General features: G+C 36.6%; 1 protein-coding gene across 1 annotated transcript in view; it reads right to left on the minus strand.

Moving 5' to 3' along the window:
• trip4 (thyroid hormone receptor interactor 4) overlaps positions 1 to 26873 on the minus strand; it is an 85189-nt gene that overhangs the window by 29910 nt on the left and 28406 nt on the right. Inside the window, exon 12 of the mRNA XM_058781956.1 lies at positions 988 to 1090. Within this exon, the coding sequence (XP_058637939.1) occupies positions 988 to 1090 (103 nt within the window). The remainder of the gene's footprint in view (positions 1 to 987; positions 1091 to 26873) is intronic.

Here is a 26873-nt window from a genome sequence, read left to right on the forward strand (position 1 = left end):
TCAATCTCCACAGTATTACCATGGGTTTCTATAGTATATTTGTATGGAAATTGTCTGGGCGTCTCTCCAAAATCATGCCAATCAAATATGCTACCATTATTACTGGCATTGCCTAAAGATATGATCCACCATGTGAAAATAGGTCTGCATAAATCAAATGAATGAACACCTTGATCACAACCAAAGGGAACCAAAGCAAAATGATGATAGTGAGGACAACATCATCTTGCATGTGGAGTAAACAAACATCCACAAAAGTAATTATGAAAATAATAATATTTTGAATACCCTGCAAGTTCAGCTGCAGCAATAGATGATGTGCAACATCATCATAGCTCTGTTTCAAAATCTAGTGAGCTGACTCGATGCCTACTGTCTAGATGTGAAGAAATAGTTTCTCACTGGACACTCATTTTTTGAGTTTGGCATTAGCAAGTCACTATACTAATGTCATGAAACTCAAAATACAAAATAAAATACAAGATTTTTTATGATCAACACTGCCTTTGCCTTATCTAACAAATTTATATTTTCACCAGGCTTGGTGATTGCCTTCTATACCAAGGATATACAGTAAGATGTTTCTCAAAAACATTTTATTTAAAACGTTATATCTTTTGCTTTGGTGTGCCAACATTCCTTGTGCAAATACTGTATAATAAACATAACTGGATATAATTAAACATCTTAAAATAAATGTTTTTTTGGGTTTTTTAAGAATCTAAAGACTTCTGCACAGTACCGTGTGTGATACTGCCTTAGAATTTGGTTAAAAAGTGTCTTATTGGGAGCATAATGAAGCTGCCTACCTTTCTTTGTGTGTGTGTGTGTGTGTGTGTGTGTGTGTGGTGGCCTATATGATGCTTAAAATTGCTGCCCCAGTGGGCTGCTCACTAGGTTTACCGCATATGTTTAAATGTGCATCTGAGAGTGTAGCAAGGGTGAACAACTAAAGCCGGCACATGAAAAGAGGCAGACAGGACTTACAAATCTTGTGTTTCCCTTTCATGGGAAATTTCACCACCGACTCCTGGGGGTTGGAGCAAATGAAGACAAATGGAGAAGTCGACTCCTCGCTGATCTGGGGATACTGAAAAGAGAGAGAGGAAACAATGAGCTGTGTTCAGTCACTTGGTTACCACGCACAGAAAGCACAGCGGCTGTGAAAGGCTTCTCTTCCCCGTAATTGATAGGCAGCACACAGGAGAGGCGAAATTGACTGGCACTTTCATAAGAAAGGTGACATCTATCTAATCTGTCGCGGGAAGGCACAGGTCATCTTATTTCCTCCCGACCATCAGAGAGTCGTATGATTGTATCACTGCATTCAAGAAGCACAAGCTTTTCACAACACTATTTCCTCCCCCCACCCCCACACTAAAAGCGACAAAGAGAGCTTGACACAATCAGGGCTTTTAAGAGTGCTGCAGATATGAGGTCCCTCTGCATACTTGAGTTGTCTCGCAGGAGATGTGGATAAATTCAGCCACTGCAAGATTTACTTACACTCATGTTGCGATACGCCCACATATCTGATTGAAATGCTTGTTGGGAAATGTCGCTTCAAGATCAGCAGATGAGAGGCTGACAAGTACCTTGAACATTTTTGTTCTAAGCCTAACATTAAAGTATGTAAGGTTAAATGTGGAAATACAAACCTTACATTAAACATTTTAAATGCATAAAATATGAGGGGAAATATCTGTTTTTAGTTGCTAGTGGTCAACAATTCTTTTTACTTTTTTTTAGCATTTTAATAACCTTTCTTCAACTCAATTTAACAGTCTTGCAGTGTGATTACAATATACATTGTTGCTCATGTCACCGGATGTGTCCACCAAAACTCTGCTTGAACATGTCAACAGAATTTGGCCAAATTATTGTGTGTAACATGTCCTTATCAAAAACCATGATCAAAACTATGCAAGAGAAGGACTAATATATTAACTATTTTGAAACTAGGAACTTCACTTGGGCGTTAAAAACACTGTAAAATCTGGGTCCCTAAGTAAGAACCACTGGGTAAAATGAACAGACAGAAAGCCATTACACACATAACAGAAATATAATATTTGGAATAACTGAACACATAAAACAGCACAGTTACAACATCAAAAGCAGCTGTAGCTGGTGTGCAGTAATGAAGACAACAGTGCTAGTAATCATAACTAGGCGTAAGTGTTTTTGAATCTGGTTTTTAACATTGTGGCTGCAAAATCTCCTTTTAGACTCCAACGTCAAATCTCTAAGTTGAAAATACAATAAATGATGCACTGGTCATTGTGGGTAACAAGTTTATCTACAAATAGAAAAGCTGTTTGTTTAACTACATTTCTCATTAGTGAGCTCATAGTGTTGCTGTTTTTGTTATCATGCAGCTTCTCAGAATCAAAGCTATTTTATTGATTAGCAGCAACAGTCTCGTATTATAATTTAATGTGCCTCTTTTGGAGATTCTTTGTTTCTTTGTTTGCTAAATCATGTATTAAAACAAATTAGAACACACAATACCAGCTGACTATTTTTAATATTTACTATTTATAAAACAAATATGAAGTAGCTTCAGTGTAATAAGATAACTTGACATATAACTTGTGGTGTACCCAGCTGCTTTCTCCAAAGGACAATTTTCACCTTACTTTAGCTTTTTCTGTATAACTGACAATGTTTTCCCTCCAAAACTACAGCAAATAAAGCAGACCTATAATTCAGCCTAACCGCTCACTGCAGAGAATATTTGAAGGCAACATGAAACCCATTTTATTTACTGAATATTTCGTTTAATTTAGTAATCCTACATTCTTGAGGGAAATAAATGGCAGGATTTTTACCCATGTGCAACTGACTGAAATGGTGAAAACAGGCTTCTCTATACCAGAATAGAGCCAAATAGCATCTAAATAGTGTACTATTAGAATAAGTATTTGTTTTGCTATTAGTTAACATTATGCAATAGCCTGTGTGGCCTAAATGACATTGGCAAAAACACAAAGTTATGGCTGGGCAATATGATAATATATATCATGTCGATAATATAAAGTGTCTATCACCAGAGATTTTGTTATTATATTGAGCAATGCATATAAATGCGAGGCATGCTTGATGTTAAAAATGTTTAAGCGCAATAAGCCGCAAAAGAGAATATGGAAATCTTGTCGGCATCAGCCAACAAAAAAAATCCAAATCAGTCAAAAAACCCACTAGTGAATGTAACAGTTGGGAGAGAAAGCAGATGTGTCAATACATTGGATCTTTGCATTTGGTCTTAAAATGACAGCTGCCTAATATACCTGCTGCTGTCTGTGCTGTTAATGATAATTACACAACAAAAGCAGCATAGAAAACCACTTTACTTTACTAAGAATCTAAATTTATATAATGTAATGTAATCTACAGCCACCGGTAAACTTACAGCACTGTTTATTTCATTTGTAATAAATTTCATTAGTTTTTGTCCTATTGTGCCTCTCTTCTTATGTTTGAGAACAAAAATGAAACTACAACAAAAAATTATATCATGATATATAACGTAAAATTACTCATGTCAAATAAGATTTTGTTCATATCGCTCACCTTACAGAAAGTCATTTTAGAGGGGGGTGTGATTTATAGAGATAATTCTCTTGTTTTCTTTGGAGAAATGTGCACTGATAAATTGTGCACAATGAAACTTGGAACATGTATTATGAAAGTAAAAAGCTTAAATTTTGATTTTATGTTGAAAAGTCTCACAAAAACATGCTTTTAAAAGAATTTTAATGGGAGAAGTAACTGCAGAGTGCAAAGATTAAGTGTGTGGGCTAAGACTCATTTAAAAGGATGACAGATTGCATGATGGGCCGGTGGGAGGATTACTGAACAAAAGACTAACAGCACTATTTCTTAATAGCTTCCTTGAATGCTCTGCCTCAGTCTTCTTATTTGTAAGACAACCTTCATGAAGCCTCTATATATGCATCTCAAATTAAATAGTGAATAAAAGTAAGAGAGGTGCTTTGTTTGACAAAGGAACTAATCTCAAATTCAAGCCAACTGCTTTAACAAAAAGAAGCCTACAGACACAATGGAAGAGATATATACGGCTAATGTTCAGAATATAATAATCTTGATCAAAGAATGAACTCAAAAATGTTTCCCTTTCATCCTTCCATGGCTAATTGGGATTTAATGCTGCTGAACTGCACTGGCCAGCTCTCCCCTCCCCCGCGTGACAGTTTCAATACCTGACTAATTGAAAAGGCATGTCACTTTCATATCCATCCACCAAATAAGGGCTTGCATTCAAAAGCTTCAGTCGTATCACTGAGATAAGATACAATCTCAACATCAGTCATTAAAGTAATATTGTGGGTTAAATATAACTTAAGTTCTATGGAACGCAGATGTAGCTTGGTGATTATTAGAAAGTAGTGTAGGCTTGTTCTGCTCATACACTGTATAAAAAAAATAAATAAAAAGTGGAGCCAACTTAAAATTAAGGCAACCAGCTTCAGCAGATTTTTGAGTTCTCAACTTGTTGTTTTAAGTTTATACAACAAAAATTTGATAATCTCCCACAAAAACAAAGTTGAGCAAACTCAAAAATCTGCTGAAGTTGGTTGCCTTAAAATTTTAAGTTGGCTAAACCTTTTTTTTTTTTTTTTTTTACAGTGTAGGTTTGTAATTTCCGTTTCAGAAGTCTAGGTTTTAAAGCAGAAATGTGATTTTTTTTTTTTGAGCTTATAAATTTACCACTTTAGGTGAATGAACTTGTGGTTATGCAATATTAATTGATAACTCTGCTAAAATCTGGCAAATGGTGACAGTGTTTAGGAAACATGTTTGGATTGGAAACCTTCATTATATTTGCAATTACAAAATAGCTTTTAAGGAATTCTGTTATCATTTACCAACCCTCACCATTCCATAAGTCTGTGCGCCATATTACAAGTCAATATTAGACTTCTGATGCTATATAATAGTCTTGTGTGAGAAACAGATCACAATTTCAAGTCGTTATCCACTGAAAGTCTCTACATCTGACCCTGCTTTTCTTAACGTGTTCATGATATTCACGCCATTCACATTTTGAGTCGACTGCAAAATTGTAATTTCATTTAATCAGTTAATCTGGTTCAAACACCGGCATAAATGATTTATTCACTAGTCTGACAAATAAATTTCTCGTTTCTCAACTCACTGACTAGATGATCCGGACGCAGTAATTAACAGCTCGCTGGATTGGAAAATTGTCTGAGAATAATGACTTTAATTTTGGATTGTCCATCACACAAAGCTATTTTATAGCTTCAAAAACTTTGGAACATAGTGCACAAGTCATGTGGGCTACTTCCATTTTAATTTTATACTGCTTTTTTGCCCTTTTTAAAGCCTGAAAACTCCAGTCCCCATTCATTGTTAGTGAATGAAAAAGAGGGACTAGTACAACCTTCAAAACTTCTTTTGAGCATAATGAAAGAAAGTAAGTCACATGGCTTTGGGGTAATACAAAGGTGAATAATTAAGCACAGAATTTTCATTTTGGTGACCTATTGATTTAAGTGTTATGGTTAATAATTCAAAACAGTGTGACAGTAGTATATGTCACACGTTTATGAACGCAATATTGCGTAGCTTGTCAGTGATCTATGCTCTGTGTATTAAATGCAGCTCCATCTGAAAGCACGTGATGGAGATTTACTACTAATCACAGAACCGGCTTTACTGATGAGATGCACAAGACAATCGCATGCGATTAATTGCACAGCCCTAGACAGTAGCATATTTTTATGCTTTTTGGTTCTGGACGATTGCCTGCTAAGCTTCCACTGCAAGAATAATATAGTGCACACATTTTCTCTGTTTTTTAAAAATTGAGAAACGAGCTGATAATACCTTCTTGCGGCAACTGACATCATGCCACAAATGCTGTCAACTGAGCTTAAATTGTATTTAACCCACAAAAACTCCTTTAAAACGGAAAACATGATGCAAAAGCCCTTCCCCGAAGAGCATTTTAGACAGCTCACACCATGTCCGCATGTATTCCAAAACACTCAACCAGCAGAGTGCAAAATGTGTGCGCAGCCACAACTATCTGCTGACAGGGAGCCAGATAAGTGGAAAGACTTTATTTTTTTTCTCCAGGCTGGGATCCTGCCAGTGTGTCCCAGCTATAAGCAGTGTGATGAGAGATTCATATTGTCCAGTGCAGAGGAGGGCAGCAAAGGGTGAGCAGCCCTTGCCAGGGAACATTATAAGATTAGTGAGCAGACAGAGCACACCATAGCCTATAAGCCTCCCCATGTCCCCAAACAAAGACAGCCTGGTGCTTTAACTAGCCAATGGAGCAATGAATCTGAGACTGGCTGTCTGCTCACCACTGCAGAGCAACAGCCTTTCAGCTGATGTCCGCAATTAGATGGCCGAGGCAGGCAATCTCCTGCACTGTGGCGCAGTGGTAATAGGGCCGGCCCGCTTCGCTGCACTCAATCTCGGCCAAATAAAAAGGCTTCATTGGCACAGACGCCCTGATACAGGAGAAGCACTAAGGAAGAGGTCCTTAAAAAGAAAAAGGGAATAGAGAAAAAGGCAGGCTGTCAGGATCACTGCTTTCATGCTCTATTTCAACATTTTTAAATGTACTTCACTAGCATAAGACCAACTCTCAGTGGAAAATAAAGAGCTCAGCAGCCTTTTCAAAAAACAAAACAAGGAAAAAAAAAAAAAGCCTGTAAACCCCTGCAAGCCAAAGACCATCTGGGAGCTGTAGTGAGAAAAATGCCTGAGTAGCATTCCAGCTTCGTGACGGCTAACAGTGAATAAACCATGAAATACTAAGAAGAACGAACAGCTTTCTGAGCTTTTACTGCTATTATACCTCAATGAAACTGATAGACGTTCTTGACAGGCTGATTAATTGGCTGATATTGTTATTAATAAAAATGTTAGCTCCCTCTTATGTCAAAACTGACAGCTTGTCAACTGATAGCAAACATTTTTGCAGTGAATTTTGAGAAAATATTGTGTAAAATAAGTGTTAATTAATGCAATGTTTAAGACCGTTGTCAACTACAGGTTGTCAAGCTTCAAAAAGGAAGGGGGAAAAGCACAATAAAAGTGGATATATCTACTATATCCACTAACTTAGTGTGATGAATAGACCCAAATTTAAGTCATCACTGTTCACAGAAGTGGGAATTAATAGTGACCTAAATGGTGATTTTTTAAATCTTTTTTGGAACATGCTCACTATATACACTGACATTGTATGGAAAATACAATAATAATAATAATAATAATAATAATAATAATAATAATAATAATATGAACATTTTTAGAAAACAAATCATGTTCCATGAAGAAAACACATAACATACATAACAGAGGTATAACAGTACACCTATTTGAATAGAATTTTTTCAGCATGGGTCTTTCCATTATACAGTGTTGTTTTAACCACTGCATGTGTGGAACTTCTTTGTGTGCGAAATGTAATCTTAAACTGAGTTTCCCCTCTAGAATGGGACATTATCATTTATATCTATATACTTTGATGCTGCAAACGCATGTGAAAAATAATTAAGGACACAGCGTGAGATACTGCTGGAAAAGTGCACGATTCAAGTTGTCTTATACATGATACATGCTAAAATCACAATCCTACGTGGCTTGCCCTACTGACAGATGAGTGTTGTTTAATGCATTTAAGATGGATTTTCGTCAGCTCAACATCTTATGGTTGCATACATGCAAAGCATGTTATCATCAGAGGTGGGTGGAGTACCCAAAAACTGTACTCAAGTAAAAGTAAAAGTACTTGAAGAAATATTTACTCAAGTAAAAGTAAAAGTAATAGTCTGAATAGTTACTTGAGTAAGAGTAAAAAAGTATATTATATCTATTTTTATTTAGATATATAGATATTTAGATACATTTTTATACACACACACAGCCGTTCAAAATACTTTTAATGTTTTTTTTTTTAATGTAATTTATTTCAGTGATGTAAATCAGAATTTTTATCAGCCTGATTTATTATCAATGCTGTTCTTTTTTAGTTTTCTATTCATAAAAGAACAGAACAAAATGTTCCAAAAAATAGTAAGCAGCAAAACTGTTCCCTGTTAGAAAAAAAAACATATGCTGGTATGGTATGTTTTGAAGCATGGGATGCTGGTTTGGGCTGATTTAAACTGGTCGTGCTGGTCCTAAGCTGGTCCGACCAGCTCAAGACCAGCACATGACCAGCATAAACCAGCATCCCAGCTTCAAAACATACCTAACCAGCATATGCTGTTTTTTTTGTTTTTTTTTCCAACAACACTGGTAATAAATCAATATATTTGAATGATTTCTGAAGGATCATATGACTCTGAAAACTGGAGTAACAGCTGATACAAATTCTGATTTGCATCACTGAGTTAAATTAAATTATATTTTAAAGTTTAATTATGCATTATAAATGTATATAACCTCTGACACGGAGAAGAGTGAAAACTCCTCACATGACCGCTACAGAACATCTGAACATAATGAAACAAATGCACATTGACGGATCTTCTTCCGTCTGTTCTGCAAAATGTAAACAAATGTAGCCTTTATTTCTGCAAGCATAAATATTGTGAAAATATCAATATTGTGTCTAGGCAAGACATTCCTCCTGGAACTATCGCGGGTTTGGCGGGTATTTATTTCATACTCTGTGACAGCTTATTTAATGAATAAATTATACATTGTATTTAATGTGTAAGGTACATGTACAACAAACTGGTAATGTTATGGTAACGTGTACTGTAATCGAATCTATACCTGTGGAACACGCAGTGTTCATCTAATAAAGATCTTCTTAGCTAGCAAACCATAGCCTTTGCAGATTTGCTTTCAACTGACTGTAGATCCAAAGCCACGTCTTCAACGCTCTTGATGTTACAACTCTGAGTGAGAACCGCTTCAGATGACTCAGCGCGTGCGGCAGGGAACTGAACGAATCATTCAAACTGATTCGCGAACAGATTCACTGGTTTGCCAACTGGTTTGATCAAGCCTTCAAACAGAATTGACTCAAAAGAATGAATCATTCGCGAACGGGCATCGCTCATTGCCCAGAAAAAAAGTAGACGGTGCGCTTGGAATAAACTGAAGGATTTTTAATTTGTATGCATTAAGATAAAGTAACGAGAGGAGCGTTGCCCACAGTAACGAAGTAAAAGTACCGTTTTTAAATATACTCTAAAAGTATTAGTTACCCAAAAAATTTACTCAAGTAAATGTAACGAAGTAAATGTAATGAAGTAAATGTAATGAAGTAAATGTAATGAAGTAAATGTAATGAAGTAAATGTAATGAAGTAAATGTAATGAAGTAAATGTAATGAAGTAAATGTAATGAAGTAAATGTAACGAAGTAAAAGTACCGTTTTAAATATACTCTAAAAGTATTAGTTACCCAAAAATTTACTCAAGTAAAAGTAATAGTCTGAATAGTTACTTGAGTAAGAGTAAAAAGTATATTATATCTATTTTTATTTAGATATATAGATATTTAGATTCATTTTTATACACACACACAGCCGTTCAAAATACTTTTAATGTTTTTTTTTAATGTAATTTATTTCAGTGATGTAAATCAGAATTTTTATCAGCCTGATTTATTATCAATGCTGTTCTTTTTAGTTTTCTATTCATAAAAGAACAGAACAAAATGTTCCAAAAATAGTAAGCAGCAAAACTGTTCCCTGTTAGAAAAAAAAACATATGCTGGTATGGTATGTTTTGAAGCATGGGATGCTGGTTTGGGCTGATTTAAACTGGTCGTGCTGGTCCTAAGCTGGTCCGACCAGCTCAAGACCAGCACATGACCAGCATAAACCAGCATCCCAGCTTCAAAACATACCTAACCAGCATATGCTGTTTTTTGGGGGGTTTTTCAACAACACTGGTAATAAATCAATATATTTGAATGATTTCTGAAGGATCATATGACTCTGAAAACTGGAGTAACAGCTGATACAAATTCTGATTTGCATCACTGAGTTAAATTAAATTATATTTTAAAGTTTAATTATGCATTATAAATGTATATAACCTCTGACACGGAGAAGAGTGAAAACTCCTCACATGACCGCTACAGAACATCTGAACATAATGAAACAAATGCACATTGACGGATCTTCTTCCGTCTGTTCTGCAAAATGTAAACAAATGTAGCCTTTATTTCTGCAAGCGTAAATATTGTGAAAATATCAATATTGTGTCTAGGCAAGACATTCCTCCTGGAACTATCGCGGGTTTGGCGGGTATTTATTTCATACTCTGTGACAGCTTATTTAATGAATAAATTATACATTGTATTTAATGTGTAAGGTACATGTACAACAAACTGGTAATGTTATGGTAACGTGTACTGTAATCGAATCTATACCTGTGGAACACGCAGTGTTCATCTAATAAAGATCTTCTTAGCTAGGAAACCATAGCCTTTGCAGATTTGCTTTCAACTGACTATAGATCCAAAGCCACGTCTTCAACGCTCTTGATGTTACAACTCTGAGTGAGAACCGCTTCAGATGACTCAGCGCGTGCGGCAGGGAACTGAACGAATCATTCAAACTGATTCGCGAACAGATTCACTGGTTTGCCAACTGGTTTGATCAAGCCTTCAAACAGAATTGACTCAAAAGAATGAATCATTTGCGAACGGGCATCGCTCATTGCCCAGAAAAAAAGTAGACGGTGCGCTTGGAATAAACTGAAGGATTTTTAATTTGTATGCATTAAGATAAAGTAACGAGAGGAGCGTTGCCCACAGTAACGAAGTAAAAGTACCGTTTTAAATATACTCTAAAAGTATTAGTTACCCAAAAATTTACTCAAGTAAATGTAATGAATGAATGAGGCATTTATATAGCGCTTTTAATGTGTATTGCAATACACCCAAAGCGCTTTACAATCATGGGGGTCTCCTCAACCACCACCAGTGTGCAGCATCCACTTGGATGATGCGACGGCAGCCACAGGACAACGGCGCCAGTGCGCTCACCACACACCAGCTACAGGTGGAGAGGAGAGAGTGTCATAGAGCCAATCAAGTGGATGGGGATTATTGGGAAGCCATGATAGACAAGGGCCAGTGGAGGGAATTTGGCCAGGAAACCGGGGTTACACCCCTACTCTTTACGATGAGTGTCATGGGATTTTTAATGACCACAGAGAGTCAGGACCTCGGTTTAACGTCTCATCCGAAAGACGGTCGGATGAAGTAAATGTAACTCGTTACTACCCACCTCTGCTTTTAAACTAAACAGCTTTCGGTTGACGTGTCTAACTCAGGGAAATATTTTGCTCTCACACACCATTCCTATTCCTATAATTACTAAATTCTTCTTGAAATGACTGTATGTTGCCGGTAAAAAATTGTTGAACAATGGTAAATGTGACCTTAGCTTAAAGGGTTCATTAACTGAGAGATCAAAATGTCCTTTCTCTTTTGACACATAAGAGGTCATTGTGCTATAAAAATATTCTGTAAGTTTCAGAACTTTCTTGTTAGTATACAAAACGACAGGTTGTGAAATGTGCGATTTTATGGCGTAACAGTGTGGCTAAACACCACCTCCACAGAAGATCAACACCTGCTTCTCCACCGATTTGCGTATGTAGTAGGTAAATGACAAAATGACCAAAAAATACGTAGAAACCAAACAATAAACTTTATTTTTAATGAAGTTCCAGACCAAGTCAGTAAGAACTCAGTCCTTTGTTCACTTCATTTTACCACAGATTCTTTTACAAACAAGGCACAATTCGACACAGGATTTTCAGAACGATTGAAATTAAAAGACAATGCTGTGCCAACTATATAGGATCCAATGTCACACCTCAGAATTGTGAGTACCTGTTTTCATTACGTGATCACTATTACTTTATCTGTTATTACAGATTGTTTGTATTGAGTATTTATCCATTTTTGACCTAAAACACAGCAGTGTCCATCTATGAAGGATGTAGGCTGTCCAACATACACAACTGTTAGCCAATCACAGCAGTGGGCATTTACTTCCGAGACTACAATCCACCACACTTATTCAAACAGAGCGTTTAGATGAGGGGGGTCAAAAACAGGACAGAAAATGGCCTATTACTTCTAAATTATGTTTTTTGATGTAAAAATCTTGATAACATTATAAGTGGTCCTCAGAGAACAGTACAAAATAGTTTAAAAATGACTCTTTTTATGACTAAACACATGGGAAAATTATTTTCTATTATTTCCAATCATGCACTTAATAGTGAATAGGTAAAAAAAAAAAAAAAAATAAATAAATAAATAAATTAAACCTGTCTCAACCAATGGAATCGCTTTGGGATCCAAGGGGGTCAAGTCTTTGTAGAGGAATAGGATCTAGCACTACATTGGAGCAAAACCTGCTGATATTTTGCTGAAATTTGAATGTGGTTTTCTCATGTTGTCAGGTTTTAATAAAGAGATGATTTTTGAGTTTTGTTGTAAATGCTAATGATGTGACTCAAGACGATTAGATCTGGAAAGCTGAAACCACAGCAGGCCTACACCATTCCAGACAAACAGAAACTTTTGAAATGCAGTTATTTATATTTATGGCAGGCAGAGCTGCTCTCTCTCCAGAAGGAGAGTTCTGCAGTGATTAATATTTAAACATACTCCTTCACACACAAACACAACTGGTGTCAAGTTGGAGCGCAAATTAATTATACAGCACTGTCCAACACTGCCACTAGTGTTTTTACATAATTTATGTCTCAGCCACAAGAAAATTCATGTCCAGCTATTACCGCTTCACAGGCTGCCACTGTGTCAATCAAGCTGATGGTAAAAGCTCGCCTTAATGCATACTGAACAGGTAATGTTCTTCTCAGAGGCAGCAGCACAAAACTTCCAGGAGCAGCTGGGCAGCAGCCCGCAGGGGTAAAAACCGTCGTTGTAATGCACTGATTGGCCTCGTTTAAAAAGAGTCACTGAATCAGGCTCCCATCGAAAAATGCATAAGCAAAATGAAACACTAGCAGGCTTCCGATGGAGCCAGAGCTGGCCGAATTGCAGGTTCTACATTAGCATTCAACAGACCTTCACTTACTGAAAATCATGGCTTAGCAAATGGGGGAAAAAATGCAGTTTCACAAGATGATGATAGATTTTATGAGGACATTTATTTTAGTGGTAAGATTTATGTAGTCTAAATGTTTTGCTCAGTTTCAGGCCTCTGAGCTTTGCCTATGACCTCACCTTTGAGAACAAACCACAAGCAACGAGAAAACAAGGTCGCCTAAGAATCGACCAGACGCCGAGTTAGAAACAACAACCCCACTATGTTAATATTCTCAAAGCGATTTCTGTCAGAGAGTAATGTTAAAAGTGGTGCTCAATAAAGCTTAAAATAAGATATTAAAGGGGTCATCGGATGCCCATTTTCCACAAGTTGATATGATTATTTAGGGTCTTAATGAAAAGTCTGTAACATGCTTTGGTTAAAACTTCTCAATGGTAGTGTAAAAAACAACTTTTTTACCCTGTCAAAATCAGCTCTGTTTTCAGCAAGTTGTTTTTTAGTCCATGTCGCTTTAAATGCTAATGAGCTCTGCTGACCCCGCCCCTCTTTTCCGTGGGGTGACAAGCAGACTGTAAACTTCAGCAGCAAAACTTGCTAACTAGCACATTTTTAGGAAAGACGATTTGCAAAGATTCACAAAAAACCCTTATACTCACTTCTGTAGATGAAGCTGGATCACGAATGATTCGCACGAACATAAACGCATTTAACGTTAGGCAGATCGGGATCAGCGCATTCCCTTCAAAAACAAAAGCAGCGTTAATCCTCTGCATCTTTAGCGGCTCAGATGTCGGGAGTAAATGACGACTGCTATATTCATTATTACATCCAAGAACAAAACACCTCAAATCGCTTAATCGGAGATATTCTTGTCGTCCCCGGCACCGGAGTCGACTCAATGGCGGACAGCTCTCTCAGCACTCAGGGCAGGTCTAAGGTAAGACGGCCTTGTCAATCAACTATCGTGGGAGCGGTCTGCGCAGAACTACATCATTCTGACAGGAATCTTAGAACAGCCTGATTTGAGAAAGGGGATTTTAAAACATGGGATATATTTTTTATCATTATAGGATGGATGTGTACACACTCTTCCAACACACATTTATGTTCAAACAAGTTGAAAAATGAATTTTGCATCCGATGACCCCTTTAATGTTAACATTCAGTAAAAGCCTGTATACTACATTTGATGCTATGTATACTTGATATGATGCCTAAAAGTTGAGGAGTACTTGAGTATATGGAAGTGATAGCAATGACCAATCAGTAAAGCACAAAAATGGAATGTATTTTCAACAACTTAAATCAACTTTAAACTAGTGCCGTCAATCGATAAAAATAATTAAATAGCGTTAATCACAGTGACGGACTGTGATTAATCACAAATTTAAAATACTAGGATTTACCTGTAAATTGTTGAAATAAAGAAATGCATGACAAACTAGTTTAAGGAAACAAAACCTTTCACACTTCTGCCAGGTATGAGACATAATCCTTATTATTCTTTTATCATTATTCTCTTGTTTTTATTCAGCCATTATCAGCCTTTGAACGGGCAATAAAACATTTACCAAGCCACGTCGCTTCAATCCCAGTATACATTTACCCAACTATTATCAAAAGTATTTCTAAATAAACACAACAAAAAAAATTTTTGCGACCTTAAATGAAGTATTATGACAAAATGCATTATGAAGAAGAACTGGACCTGTTCTGCAGCTGCATTAGAGCTAATATTAGCATCATGCTTCATAAGACGATTTATGAAATTAATAGTACACTTTTACTCAGAACTCACTTCAAACCACCATCGAGTGTTTGTAATAACTTCCTTTTACGATCACGTGTGGAATTTGGTCGTTTACTGTTGTTAAAATATGCTATTTATAGCCTTTTATAATCACTGCACAAATTAGCATTTCAGATGAACACATTCAACTCAAGAAAATCACATACAGACCATATCCTATCGTAATCATGTGTTTATTATCTTATAGAATGGCTGTTGTCATGTTTATTTCTGCTGTGTAAAAGCCTTAACATGTATGCTCTGGCTGAAATTCACGTTGTTTGTGATGTTACAACCGCCTCTCCATTCTTAAGTTGCCAGGGATACATTCCAAGTATAATACACATTAGTAAAAGGATCCATTTTAATTTGTTTATATACACCTTGGGCGGCCACGGTACATTATAAAAGTAGCCCAAATAACCGCAACCCACAGCTCTGTAATTTTTTCCGCGACTGTATTTCCAAAATAGCCCACTTGTGCCGTTACCCTGGCAACACTGGTTCGCTGTACCCTCGTCACACAATTATAGATAACCTTCCACACTGCAATGACGGGAAGAAGTTGGGGTCAAACCTTATCAAACAATTAATTTGCGTTAAAAAAATATTAACGTGTTAAAATTTTTTGATTAATCGCATGCGTTAACGTTGACACCCCTACTTTAAAAATTTTTGTCTTTTATTTTTGGTTGTTTTTGGTTACAACAAAGCTTCAACCTCAAAATGCAACTCATTGTGCAACTTGGGTCACTATAGGGAGCTGTTGAGGCAAGAGTTTAAAGAGAATCTTTACACAATACAACAATAGCTAAATGTGCGAACAGAAACATCCAATTTAATTGATCAATAATGTTTGCAATGCATTGGCCAAGTATTCACGTCAGGATTTGTATAGTTGCATATGTACGATTTTTTTATGCACAGCTTGTTATTGAAGCACGCTTCTGTGATCAAACGAAAAATCTGCGATGTTTGACGTGTGTTGCTTTTTCAAATCCACATTATAAGCAGCTCAATCATTTACTACTCAAGCATTTACTACTGATCAGAGAGCCGTCCCTCACAGACAATCTGCACATAACAGCTTTCATGATTTCATAAAAATCGCACTAAACTGAAAGATCTAATCACAATTTCATTTTGATTTCGATTAATTGTGTAGCTTTGTATTGCTGCTACATCTTGCGCAGTGTCAACAGCAGTGTCCGTCTGCACTCTGGATGTGGATGTAGTCCAAATTTTCTAGTTGAAAACAATTTCATGTTCAAGTTTGAATGTGTAGCCTGTGCATGTGAATCTTTGGTGAGTCCTCTAAGTCAGTGGTTCTCAAACTTTTTACTGTGGTGTACCCCCTGGGGCATTTAACATTCTTCTGAGTACCCCCCACTTAGACTGCAGTCATATATTTTCCATTAAGGGACAATATTTGCGCCCTTAAATTGATTTACAGGTGCATTTTTTTTAACCTTTAGGGAGTTAAAGTTTTTCTAGCCTTATTATTAATTGTATATCATGTTTAATGTCATATTCTTAACATGCCATTAAGTGTATTATTAATATAATAAATAAAGCACTAAATGATGCCAAAACTAAGTGTAACTTTTAGATTTAAAACTAGAATTGCCAGTAGGTGACGGTCTTAATGAGGGAAGCATCATGTCATTCATTCGTTCATTCATTCACGCAGTAATGGCTGTAGTTATGAATGGGTTATTAATCACTTCGAATCGTTCAAAGCTGCAGATTCCTTCATGAAGGAAACACCGCTGTTGCTTGGAGACGCACACCAGTTCTGTCGTGGATTTCGTAGTAAAATATAACAAACAACAATTGACAATATTGTGTTTAAAATGTAGGCTACATTTAAAATGTAAAATTTTCACTAAATATTACCTTTTTTGTTGAACTTATATAAAATAAATGTCACAGTTGCAATCATTTGAATATTCAGGGAAAATTGCATTTTTGGTCATATTTTAAAGATGAAAAACAATAACTCGCACAGGGTATGTTTCTGTATCGAAGAGTTTCTTAAATTGATCTCTATGTATAGTCCTTGTCAATATTTTTTCTTCATGCTATAAGAGCTACAAATCTACTTTGAAGATACAATGAACAGCAGTATGATTTGCTAAAGCAGCATACTCTGTGGTCATCCTATAATACGCACGCTGCTTGTGTGGATGCAGTCAGTTTTGACCGCAAAAGAGGAGGTAATTTGATGTCGTTTGACCGTTTACGGCACTCCGATTTTCCTGTTTTATATTAGAAGTGGCATTTTCTGCTTGTCAGAAATGCATGCTCGGTTATAAAGTTACTTTAAGCTGGGGCAGAATTAAATGAATGCCAAAGCTCAGCATTTTGTTCGCGTACCCCAGTTTGAGAACCACTGCTCTAAGTAATGTAGACAGAACGTGGTCCATTAACCTCCATCTCATCCCAAGTACCATACTGATAGGGCTCCACAATTAATCGAATTTCAAATTGCGATTACGATTATGGATGCCACGATTACATAATCGTTCAAAGCCGTGACTACAAAAATAAATAATTAAAAATGCCCACTTGCATTATTCTGTGTGCTTGGAGGTGTTTGCAGCGCGGGGTTTAACAAACTCAAACACACTGAATAAAAAAGACATTTTGTCTAACTGATAGTCGTTGTCACTCTGTTGTGAATGATAGATATGTTAAACACGGAAGAAATTAGCGGTACTCGTTTGAACTGCGCGCCACACTGACCTTTTATCCACTCGCCTCAAAAGAAAACAGCATAGCGCGAGCTTAGAGCGTATGCGTTTATTACAGTAACCAGTCGCGATCACGTACTAAACAACTCTGTGAAATCCAGTAAGAAGCACTCGAGTTCAGCGCAAGAGTTCTCCAGTGCAAACCACGTCTCTTTCATTTTAACTAGTTTAAAGCCAAATAAATCGGAGCTGTTATTCTCATCAACACTGATGCAGAAAGCAGCAAAAACAGTGCAACAACGATCCAGTTAGAAGACGTTTCAATCCACAAATCACTCACATTTACCATAGTTTTACTGTAGTAACACTAACAATGGTACGGTGGCAGAAAAGTAGGATATTCATATTGGGTATTATTATATTATTAATGTACTAAATATGTTAAAGGAATAATGGAATATAATTACATTATTTTGTTAATTATTCTATCAGTTGATGTGGATTTGTAATTGACTGAATGTCTTTAGGCTACTGTTTTTCAATGCAAACACCATAGAAACCATATAGTTAGGCTACTTTTTTTACCATGGTAATGAGGTGTTGTACTTTTGGTTATGTTTGGTTATAAAATGAGGCTGTTACAGTTTTCACAATGGTACTGTCAAATGTACATCTGCATCCCAAATCAAGCTCCTGCTACTCTGAACTCAAGCTCCTGTTGTAATGTGCATTTCTAAGAGACAAAACTTGTAATATTACATGTTCAGTGCTACCAAATCAGGTGCTGGTGCCACTGCTCTCGAATGTTAGTCTGGAGCCCTGATAATATAAATTGTACTGTAAAATGCTACTGTAATTTGAAATTTTGTCTGTTTAATTGTAAAAGAAATATATAGCTTTAGTAAACCATTTTTTTCTTTTTTTTTTCTTTTAGTTTTAGTATAACATTATTATACCATGCATAATTTTACCTTTTTTTGTTTAAAGAAGAAACCAAACCAATGTATAGTTGACATTTGAGGCTCAATGCTATAGAAAAGCAATAAAAGTTCAGGAAGAGTGTTTTCAGCCTTTTTTTAAATATATATTTTATATAAAAATATGGCATGCAGCTTCAAACAGTGGCATAAATCTGTTCAAAATAATCGTTATTAATAATCGCAATTACAATCTCAAGGGAATAATCGACAATTATGATTTTTCTCATAATCGTGCAGCCCTACATACTGATTTAACTGTGTCCAGAGAAGTCAAAACCACCAAAATGGACATGCCTATTAGCTTTGAACTCAAACGCCGCAAAGAGCATATGTGGAACTCTATCTTTCTTTCAAGAAATGATAGCTGCTAAACTGCAAACATAGCAAACGTCACGCCTCTGAGAGGGTTTGACATCGAAACCCAATATAAATCACAACTTGGTTTTTCTCAAGAGCGTTATTAAAGGGTAGGCTTTCCATCTGGATCAAAGCTGAGCAGGAAATTCTGCTGTTAAACTTAATGCACTTTTGAAATAAATCTTATCAGCCCCACAAATCTCACCTCATCTGTCAACATGGACCATGTCAAGAACTGAGAAATGACAACAGTCCAACGAGCAACCGTTCCTTCACAGGTCCTCACCCAGAGGTCTTGACAAAGTAAGAGATATGTTTATGAGCGCGTCAGTAAGTAGACTTGAATGTTTGCTTTGATTGAGGTTCTGGACCTCAGCCCATCTATGTCTGCTGGAAGCCGTTGCCCTGCGGTGAACTTCCAGTTGCTCCCACAAAGTCCCATAAGAGGGAGACTAACTGGCCATGAGAGGATGCCTTTCATCCAGATCCCCTGGCTCTACCGACATCTCATTAAACAGACCTGGAGAAATGGCGAATAGGAAAGAGCAGGGAGGGTTCAGCCACAACATGATCAGCTGAACAGGGAAACGGTAGAACAAGCACTAGTTCTACAGGGCAGTTCATTAGGGAATCCCTTAAAAGAAGAAGGTGTATTTTTGAAGAACAGTGCTTAAGAGGGTGCAACATCCCTTCCAGTAAAAGGTGCAGCCCTGACAAGAAACAGGACGAAGGATGAAAGCAGCACCGCGTCTTTGATCCATTGGGGTGGGGTTGGCTTAGAGGGACATGCGTTTCCAGAATAACACAGTCGAGTTTGTACATTCTGACCCACGACACCCTCAGCGGGTCTCTCTGCTCAGCCTGTCAGGAAGACGGATGCCTATGGAGCAGCGCTGCAGTGTACGGCTGACGAGGTGAGCTCTGCACAGCCTGTGTCTTTCTCTGACTGACAGCTTCTGGCTCACGACCGCAGGCCGGCTGGGATAAGGGAGGAGAATGTCAGACGCATTAACGCCGCCTCAATTTAGTAGCTGTGTCGCAGGCCGACACCTGCCACTACTGCTGGGTGGGGGACAGGGCCACAGTTCTTTAACAGACCCAGCTGAGCACCTGCTGGACTCCACACGGCCTCCATTCATGAGGGCAAGTGAAAAACGACCCCTCGCTGACCATAACAACGATCTTTAAGAAAAAATAATTTGGCCGACTGAAACGACATTGATGTAGGACAAAGCACCATCAATTGCAGTTAACACTGATCTAAATTAAAGGGCGTAGATTAACTAATTGCAATAAAAGCTTTGTCAGGGTTTCTGCAGGATTTGTAAGCTCAAATTTAAGACTTTTTAAGACCTTTTTAAGACCTGCACAAATAAATTTAATACCATATGAGCAGGGTAGGGTAATGTCTACAGTACCATATTAAACTGTAAAATGACTGTAAAAAGCATAATTTACAATTCAGATACAAGTTTTCACAAAAACAAAAAGTTTTGCAAAATGATCAACTTTACATTTTAGCCTTTAAACCATTTTTAAGAAAATGGATAAGTCAAAAGCATAGAAAAGCATTAAAATTAATAATATTGATTTCAACAATTATCATCAATAAATTATTATATAAATTAAATAACATGAATTAGGGGTGTGCGAAATTGGCAAAAAATGATATCTTGATATTTTCTGGGATTTTATCGATAACGATAATGAGATGATATTTTGCTGAGTGTGTTATTGTGATGGTCTCTTAAAGATTACCATGGACAGCTGACTCCTGAATTTTTTTGATATTCTTCATATTCTGTGGTCAGTTCACAGCAGTGATAGAAATTAGTATTTTCCAACAAGTTATATGGGCATTTTTACCTTTATGCCATTTTTTCTAAAAGTGTGCATAGTTTTTTGAGTCAAATTCTTGCATTTGGGCTGTTACTGAGCAAATGAAATCAGTATCAAAAAAATGTATCTTTGCAATGCATACATAAGTGGCATTTAGATGTATTTACACACTCTATAACGCAGCTCTGAGGGACACAGAATGCTAACCTGCGCAGTAACAAATGCATAAATTATGTTTTGATATTTGAAACATAAAACGTTGAAAACTGATGTTTAAAATTATTTAAAAAAATGAAGATACTTTACATGTGAAATTAAAACGGCCAATAGGTGGCAGTAAGTCAGCGTTAATAAGGGAGTCATTGCGATTGAACCGAATCATTAAACGGTTGATTCATTCAGGAACGAAACTCAGTCATGTTGCTCAGAGACGCAAAACAGTGCTGTGGCTGTGTTTGGAATTATTTTGTTAGAGAAATAGAGCAAAAACAGCCAATATGGTGTCTAAAACGTAAGTCTCTTAATATTAACTTCTTGTTTATTGAACTGTTGCATAAAATCAATATCAATTGTAATCATGCTGATTTTTGGAGAAGAAAAAAAAAATGGTACCCTTCATGTGATATTAACTATATGAAATGATATAAATATAGGCTATACATTTTCTGCCCCCATATCTTAAAGTATGTGATCATTCTAAATGCATTTTAACAGACTGAATCGTGCAGTGAAAGAAGGCACTCATACGCGCACTAGTTTAACCTGTTAACTGATTCATTGTCCACCAGCAGGTGTCGCGTTTGGCTAAAATATCACGGTTTCCCGGTAAAGACAGAACACAAAGCGCCGCAGCACCGGACTTTGAACTTGCTGCGCTCATATTTAATGAAATCATAGCCTTTTGAAGTTTAATTGTCACATTCAGCCATATCGCAATTCTTGTCTTTCCGTCTCCAAATTTAAGACCTCTTGAAATCATAATTAAGACTTTCTTGTACAATTTAAGACTTTTTAAGACCCCGCGGAAACCCTGTTTGTCCAAGATAACAGGCATGGGCTGTTTTGGGCCAATTTGTATGTCCCTTTAATTGATAATGAAATATCAGATTTTCACTTTGTACTGTTTATTTATGTAAAATGCTTTATGTATGTTCTAAAAAACCTCAGAATTTGTCAGTATCTCTGAATTTATCCCTGAACTCCTAAATACTGTGACATTTACCCATTTAAAAAACACTACCCTTTTCACCTATTTCTGATCACATGCTTAAATAATAGCATATTAATGTTGAGTGTATGTGAAGCTAAAGTTCTGAGGTGAAAAATAAATAAATATTCACGTTTTTACAGATTTGTTTTCTTAGCACAAACTACAAAAATATTGATCTTAAATAATCTGATGAAGTGCAACGATATTGGCACCATTAGCCATTTTTTCACTGAACTTTGCTTTAAAATCCTCTAACATTCAACCCTTAAAACATTTTTAATGGTTGAGTGATTGCTGTAGCCTAAAAAAATGTTTAGAAAGACACTACCAGAATATTTTAATTTATTGAAATTTTAGGGCTGTCAAAATTAACACGTTAATTGTGCAATTAATTTATTTTTTCAGTTTAACGCATTAAAGTCAGCATGAAATCAAAATTGAAAATTCATATTTTTTAAATGGAATACTGTAGTGTTTATTATAAATAATTTATCCGTGCACTTCATTATTTTTTAAAAATTCATGTGCCCTCGTAATCTTTAATCAAAAATGTTAACCTCCCCCTCAAAACCGCTCATCTTCTCTTCTGGTCACGAGGTATGGCGCAAGGGCAGAGCTAGTAACGTAAGGGGTAAATGCTGGGATAAACGACAGGGGAAAAGCTGAAGCTGATGCTTCACTTTATAGAAATAAATGCATTGACCAGTGCTGACACGAGCCATGGAAGAGTACACTACCCTTAAAAATTTAAAAGGATATTAGGATATTACCACAACATTACTCTTTGGATATCGCAAACTATTTTTATATTTTTTTTTATGAATATGACTTAACCTGATGGAGGACGCGCTCAGTCATTCAGGCAGTCTCTCTCTCGCTCTCTTTCTGGCATGTTTTGTGCCATTGATCGTTCTTGTTGTCGTCATCCTCAATAAATACAATTTCTTCATGCTAGGGTATAGGTGGCGAATCCAGCGGAGAGAAATCCCCTCGCAACTGCAAACTGGCATTCAGATCTGCCTCCATTTTGTTAGCAATGCCCCAACTTCCAATGATCCAATCAATTCCCGAAACACAATATCAAGTCCCGCCCTCTCATTTCAGATACCGTTTCACTCGAATAGACGTCACAGTAGAGGAAAAAAGACAATCGCTACTTCCGTTTCATGCCGACTTTAAAAACATTTCACACAATTAACACAGCATTAATTTTTTTCCCCTGGCATCCTTTCTGCTAGTCTTACAGTAGACTATATGACAACGCTATCAAGCATGATAAGACGCAAAAGAAAACTTAATTCACAACTGATGTGCTGTCTGTAAAGCAGCTCTCTGTGAACACAGGCATCCGACACGCATGCACAGAAAGCCACTTCAGACAGCGGACAACAGACAAAAACACACAAAATGATGTCCAAATGCCCGTTTTTGGCAAGTGACCTTGTAAACACAGTCTTAAATTAGTTAAAAAGTTCTAAATGACCATAAAGAGTTGTGAGAAAACTGGATGCGTGTCAGATCCACGTCATAAGCGACAGCATTGCTTTTAAAGTGATACCTGCTGCTGCCTGTGTCACTGATGTAAATCAAAGAGCAAAACAAAAAGAAATCACTAACTGCTTTTGTGGCTTGAATAAAGATTATTCAATATGCAATTTATCGTTTATGTGAAGATTGTTTTAAGTTCACATGAATTCACATGAATGAAGTAATTGTATTTTTCAAAGCCTATTAAATATTAAAAATAATTACGTTAAAGGAGACATATTATGACCCTTTTTACAATATGTAATATAAGTCTCAGGTGTCCCCAGAATGTGTCTGTGAAGTTTCAGCTTAAAATACCCCACAGATAATTTATTATATCATTCTGAAAATCAGACACGCTCGTTTGCAGAAAAAGGCTTACCAAAACAAAGTTACTGGGTTAATCTTTTTCATGTTTCTTTGGTTGGTAGATGCACCGGGGACCTGATTATAGCACTTAAAACCTGGAAAAGTCAGATTTTCATGATGTGTCACCTTTAAATTATACTGTTACGCGGAATGGCTATAATTAATGGCTAAAAGGGAAAAATGCATTTAATAGAAACACCAGTATCAGTATTGGTATCAATCACGCTGGCCTTCATTAATAATAGGCTACTTGGTAATAAAATGTAATTACACTAGGGGTGTCAACATTAACGCATGCGATTAATCTGAAAATTTTAACGTGTTAATATTTTTTTAACGCAAATTAATCGTTTGATAAGGTTTGACCCCCAACTTCTTCCTGTCATCGCAGCGTGGAAGGTCATCTATCATTGTGTGATGAGGGTACAGCGAACAAGTGTTGCCAGGGTAGCGGCACAAGTGGGCTATTTTGAAAATACAGTCGCAGGAAAAATTAGAGTCGTGGGTTGCGGTTTTTTTGGGCTACTTTTATAATGTACCGCGACCGCCCAAAGTGTATATAGACAAATAAAAATAAAAATAGATCCTTTTACTAATGTGTATTATACTTGGAATGTATCCCTGGCAACTTAAGAACGGAGAGGCGGTTGTAACATCAAACAACGTGAGTTTCAGCAGAGCATACATGTTAAGCACACGATAAACACACGATTACGATAGGATATGGTTTGTATGTGATTTTCCTGAGTTGAATGTGTACATCTGAAATGCTAATTTGTGCAGCGATATAAAAGGCTATAAATAGCATATTTTAACAACAGTAAACAACCAAATTCCACACGTGATCGTAAAAGTAAGTTATTACAAACACTCGATGGTGGTTTGAAGGGAGTTCTGAGTAAAATCTCATAAATTGTCTTATGAAGCATGATGCTAATATTAGCTCTAATGCAGCTGCAGAACAGGTCCAATTCTTCTTCATAATGAATTTTGTCATAATACTTCACGTAAGGTCGCAAGAAATGTTTTGTTGTATTTATTTAGAAATACTTTTGATAATAGTTGGGTAAATGTATACTGGGATTGAAGCGACGTGGCTTGGTAAACGTTTTATTGCCAGTATAAAAGCTGATAATGACTGAATAAAAACAAGAGAATAATGATAAAAGAATAATAAGGATTGTGTCTCATACCTGGCGGAGGTGTGAAAGGTTCTGTTTCCTTAAACTAGTTTGTCATGCATTTATTTCAACACATTTACAGGTAAGTCCTAGTATTTAAAATTTGTGATTAATCATGATTAATCACAGTCCATGACTGTGATTAACGCGATTACATTTTTTAATCGATTGACATTAAACGCATTTTAAATATACCATCTTTATGTTGTTACTACATTAACTTGGAGATTCAATGGGAAAATATGACAATATAAATATATTAAATTAATATGTGATTAACTACAAAAAAAAATTGCAATTAATTAGTTAATTTTTTAATCGATTGACAGCACTATACATTATTAAACCACTATACATTATTGTACCACTAAACAAAACAAACACACTGAAAAACTGAAATACTCCCCATGTCCATTATTTGGACAAACACACTATCAGTTGAGCCAAATTTACATCAGGTCCAGTCGGGCTGCTCAAACAAATATATTAATTTCCAAATATTACATTTGAACACAGATAAACAAAAAATCATACAAAAATACCTGAGGGCGAGTATAACATAGCAATTTTCATTTTTGGGTGAACATTTAATTTCCAAAAATGTTCAAATAAGCCTTTCTAATTTCCAAACTCCCCACCCCCCAAAAAACAACAACAACAAAAAAAAAGTTCTTCCATAAAGGAACTATTAACAGAATCACCGAGAGACTACAATTGTTAAGAGGAAGCAGAACAAGTATCATTAAGCACTCAAACATTTCCCATCCCTACAGAGTGCTGTTGTCATATGTCTGTCTGAGTCTGTCATTCAGTATGTCCAGACACCGCTGGCTACATTCTACACAGTGCTGCACAGTCACATACGCTCTGACCTCTCCAGCACGGCAAAACGCCCAGCACAGAGAGAGGGAGGGGGCTTCAAAGCACCTCTTCACACAGCAGATAATGAAGGCAGCTACTGGAGAAATTGAATTCCTAACAACCACATCCTTACACACTACTGACAGGGAAAAACAATGTCTGCGGGGGGAGGATAGGTAGGGCAATAGAGAGACAGAGAGAGAGAGAGAGCGTGAGAGAGAGAATAAGATAGCGTGAGAGAGAAAAAGGACCGTCTCGGTTTGGCTCAGCTCCAGTTCAGCCACTCTGGGCGTCTCTCCCACTGGAGGAAGGCTTTTCAGCATATAAATATCACATTACCACACAAGGAAACACAGGCATCAGCTGGCCTCCTAACCTGCACTAACGAGGGCTGCCGCCCCCTGCCAACCGGCCACTGTCTTCTTATAAGAGGCAGCTTAACTGTTTTGTTCTGCATTTCAATAGAAAATGCACCTTTTCCAAATAACAACTAGGGCTAATAGATTAAAATAATCCCAATTAATAGCATGATTTACACAGTTAACATGATTAACCTCTCATTTTTAATTCACTGAAATGCATTTTAAAATGCAGTGCACTCGGTTTTAATGTACTGAGATCAAATCTGACAACATTAGAGTCAAATTTAGCTTCTTTAGCTCAAATCACAAAAAGGTGGTCTAGCTATTGCAACATTGGAGAGTACCTAAAAAAAGAACGGCGAGTGACTTACTGTCATGCAGGATAGGCTTTCTTCAAATGCCATATTTAGTGATCGTTTCCTTCTATACTGATATTTTATACTTCTGCTTTGATGATAATTAAATTCTGCCATCAAAAGCCTACAGATCAAGTTACATTTGTTGGAAGAAGCATCTGGATTTGATTTATAAATTTCTCCATCATTTACTGATAATCTAGAGCCTTAGTTTGGCAATTCAGATTATTACGTTCAATCTTTAAAAAGCAAACAGAACAAAATTTAATCCGTTTATGTGTCA

This window comes from Onychostoma macrolepis, chromosome 07 (assembly GCF_012432095.1).
Source record: "Onychostoma macrolepis isolate SWU-2019 chromosome 07, ASM1243209v1, whole genome shotgun sequence".
Classification (NCBI taxonomy): Eukaryota; Metazoa; Chordata; class Actinopteri; order Cypriniformes; family Cyprinidae; genus Onychostoma; species Onychostoma macrolepis.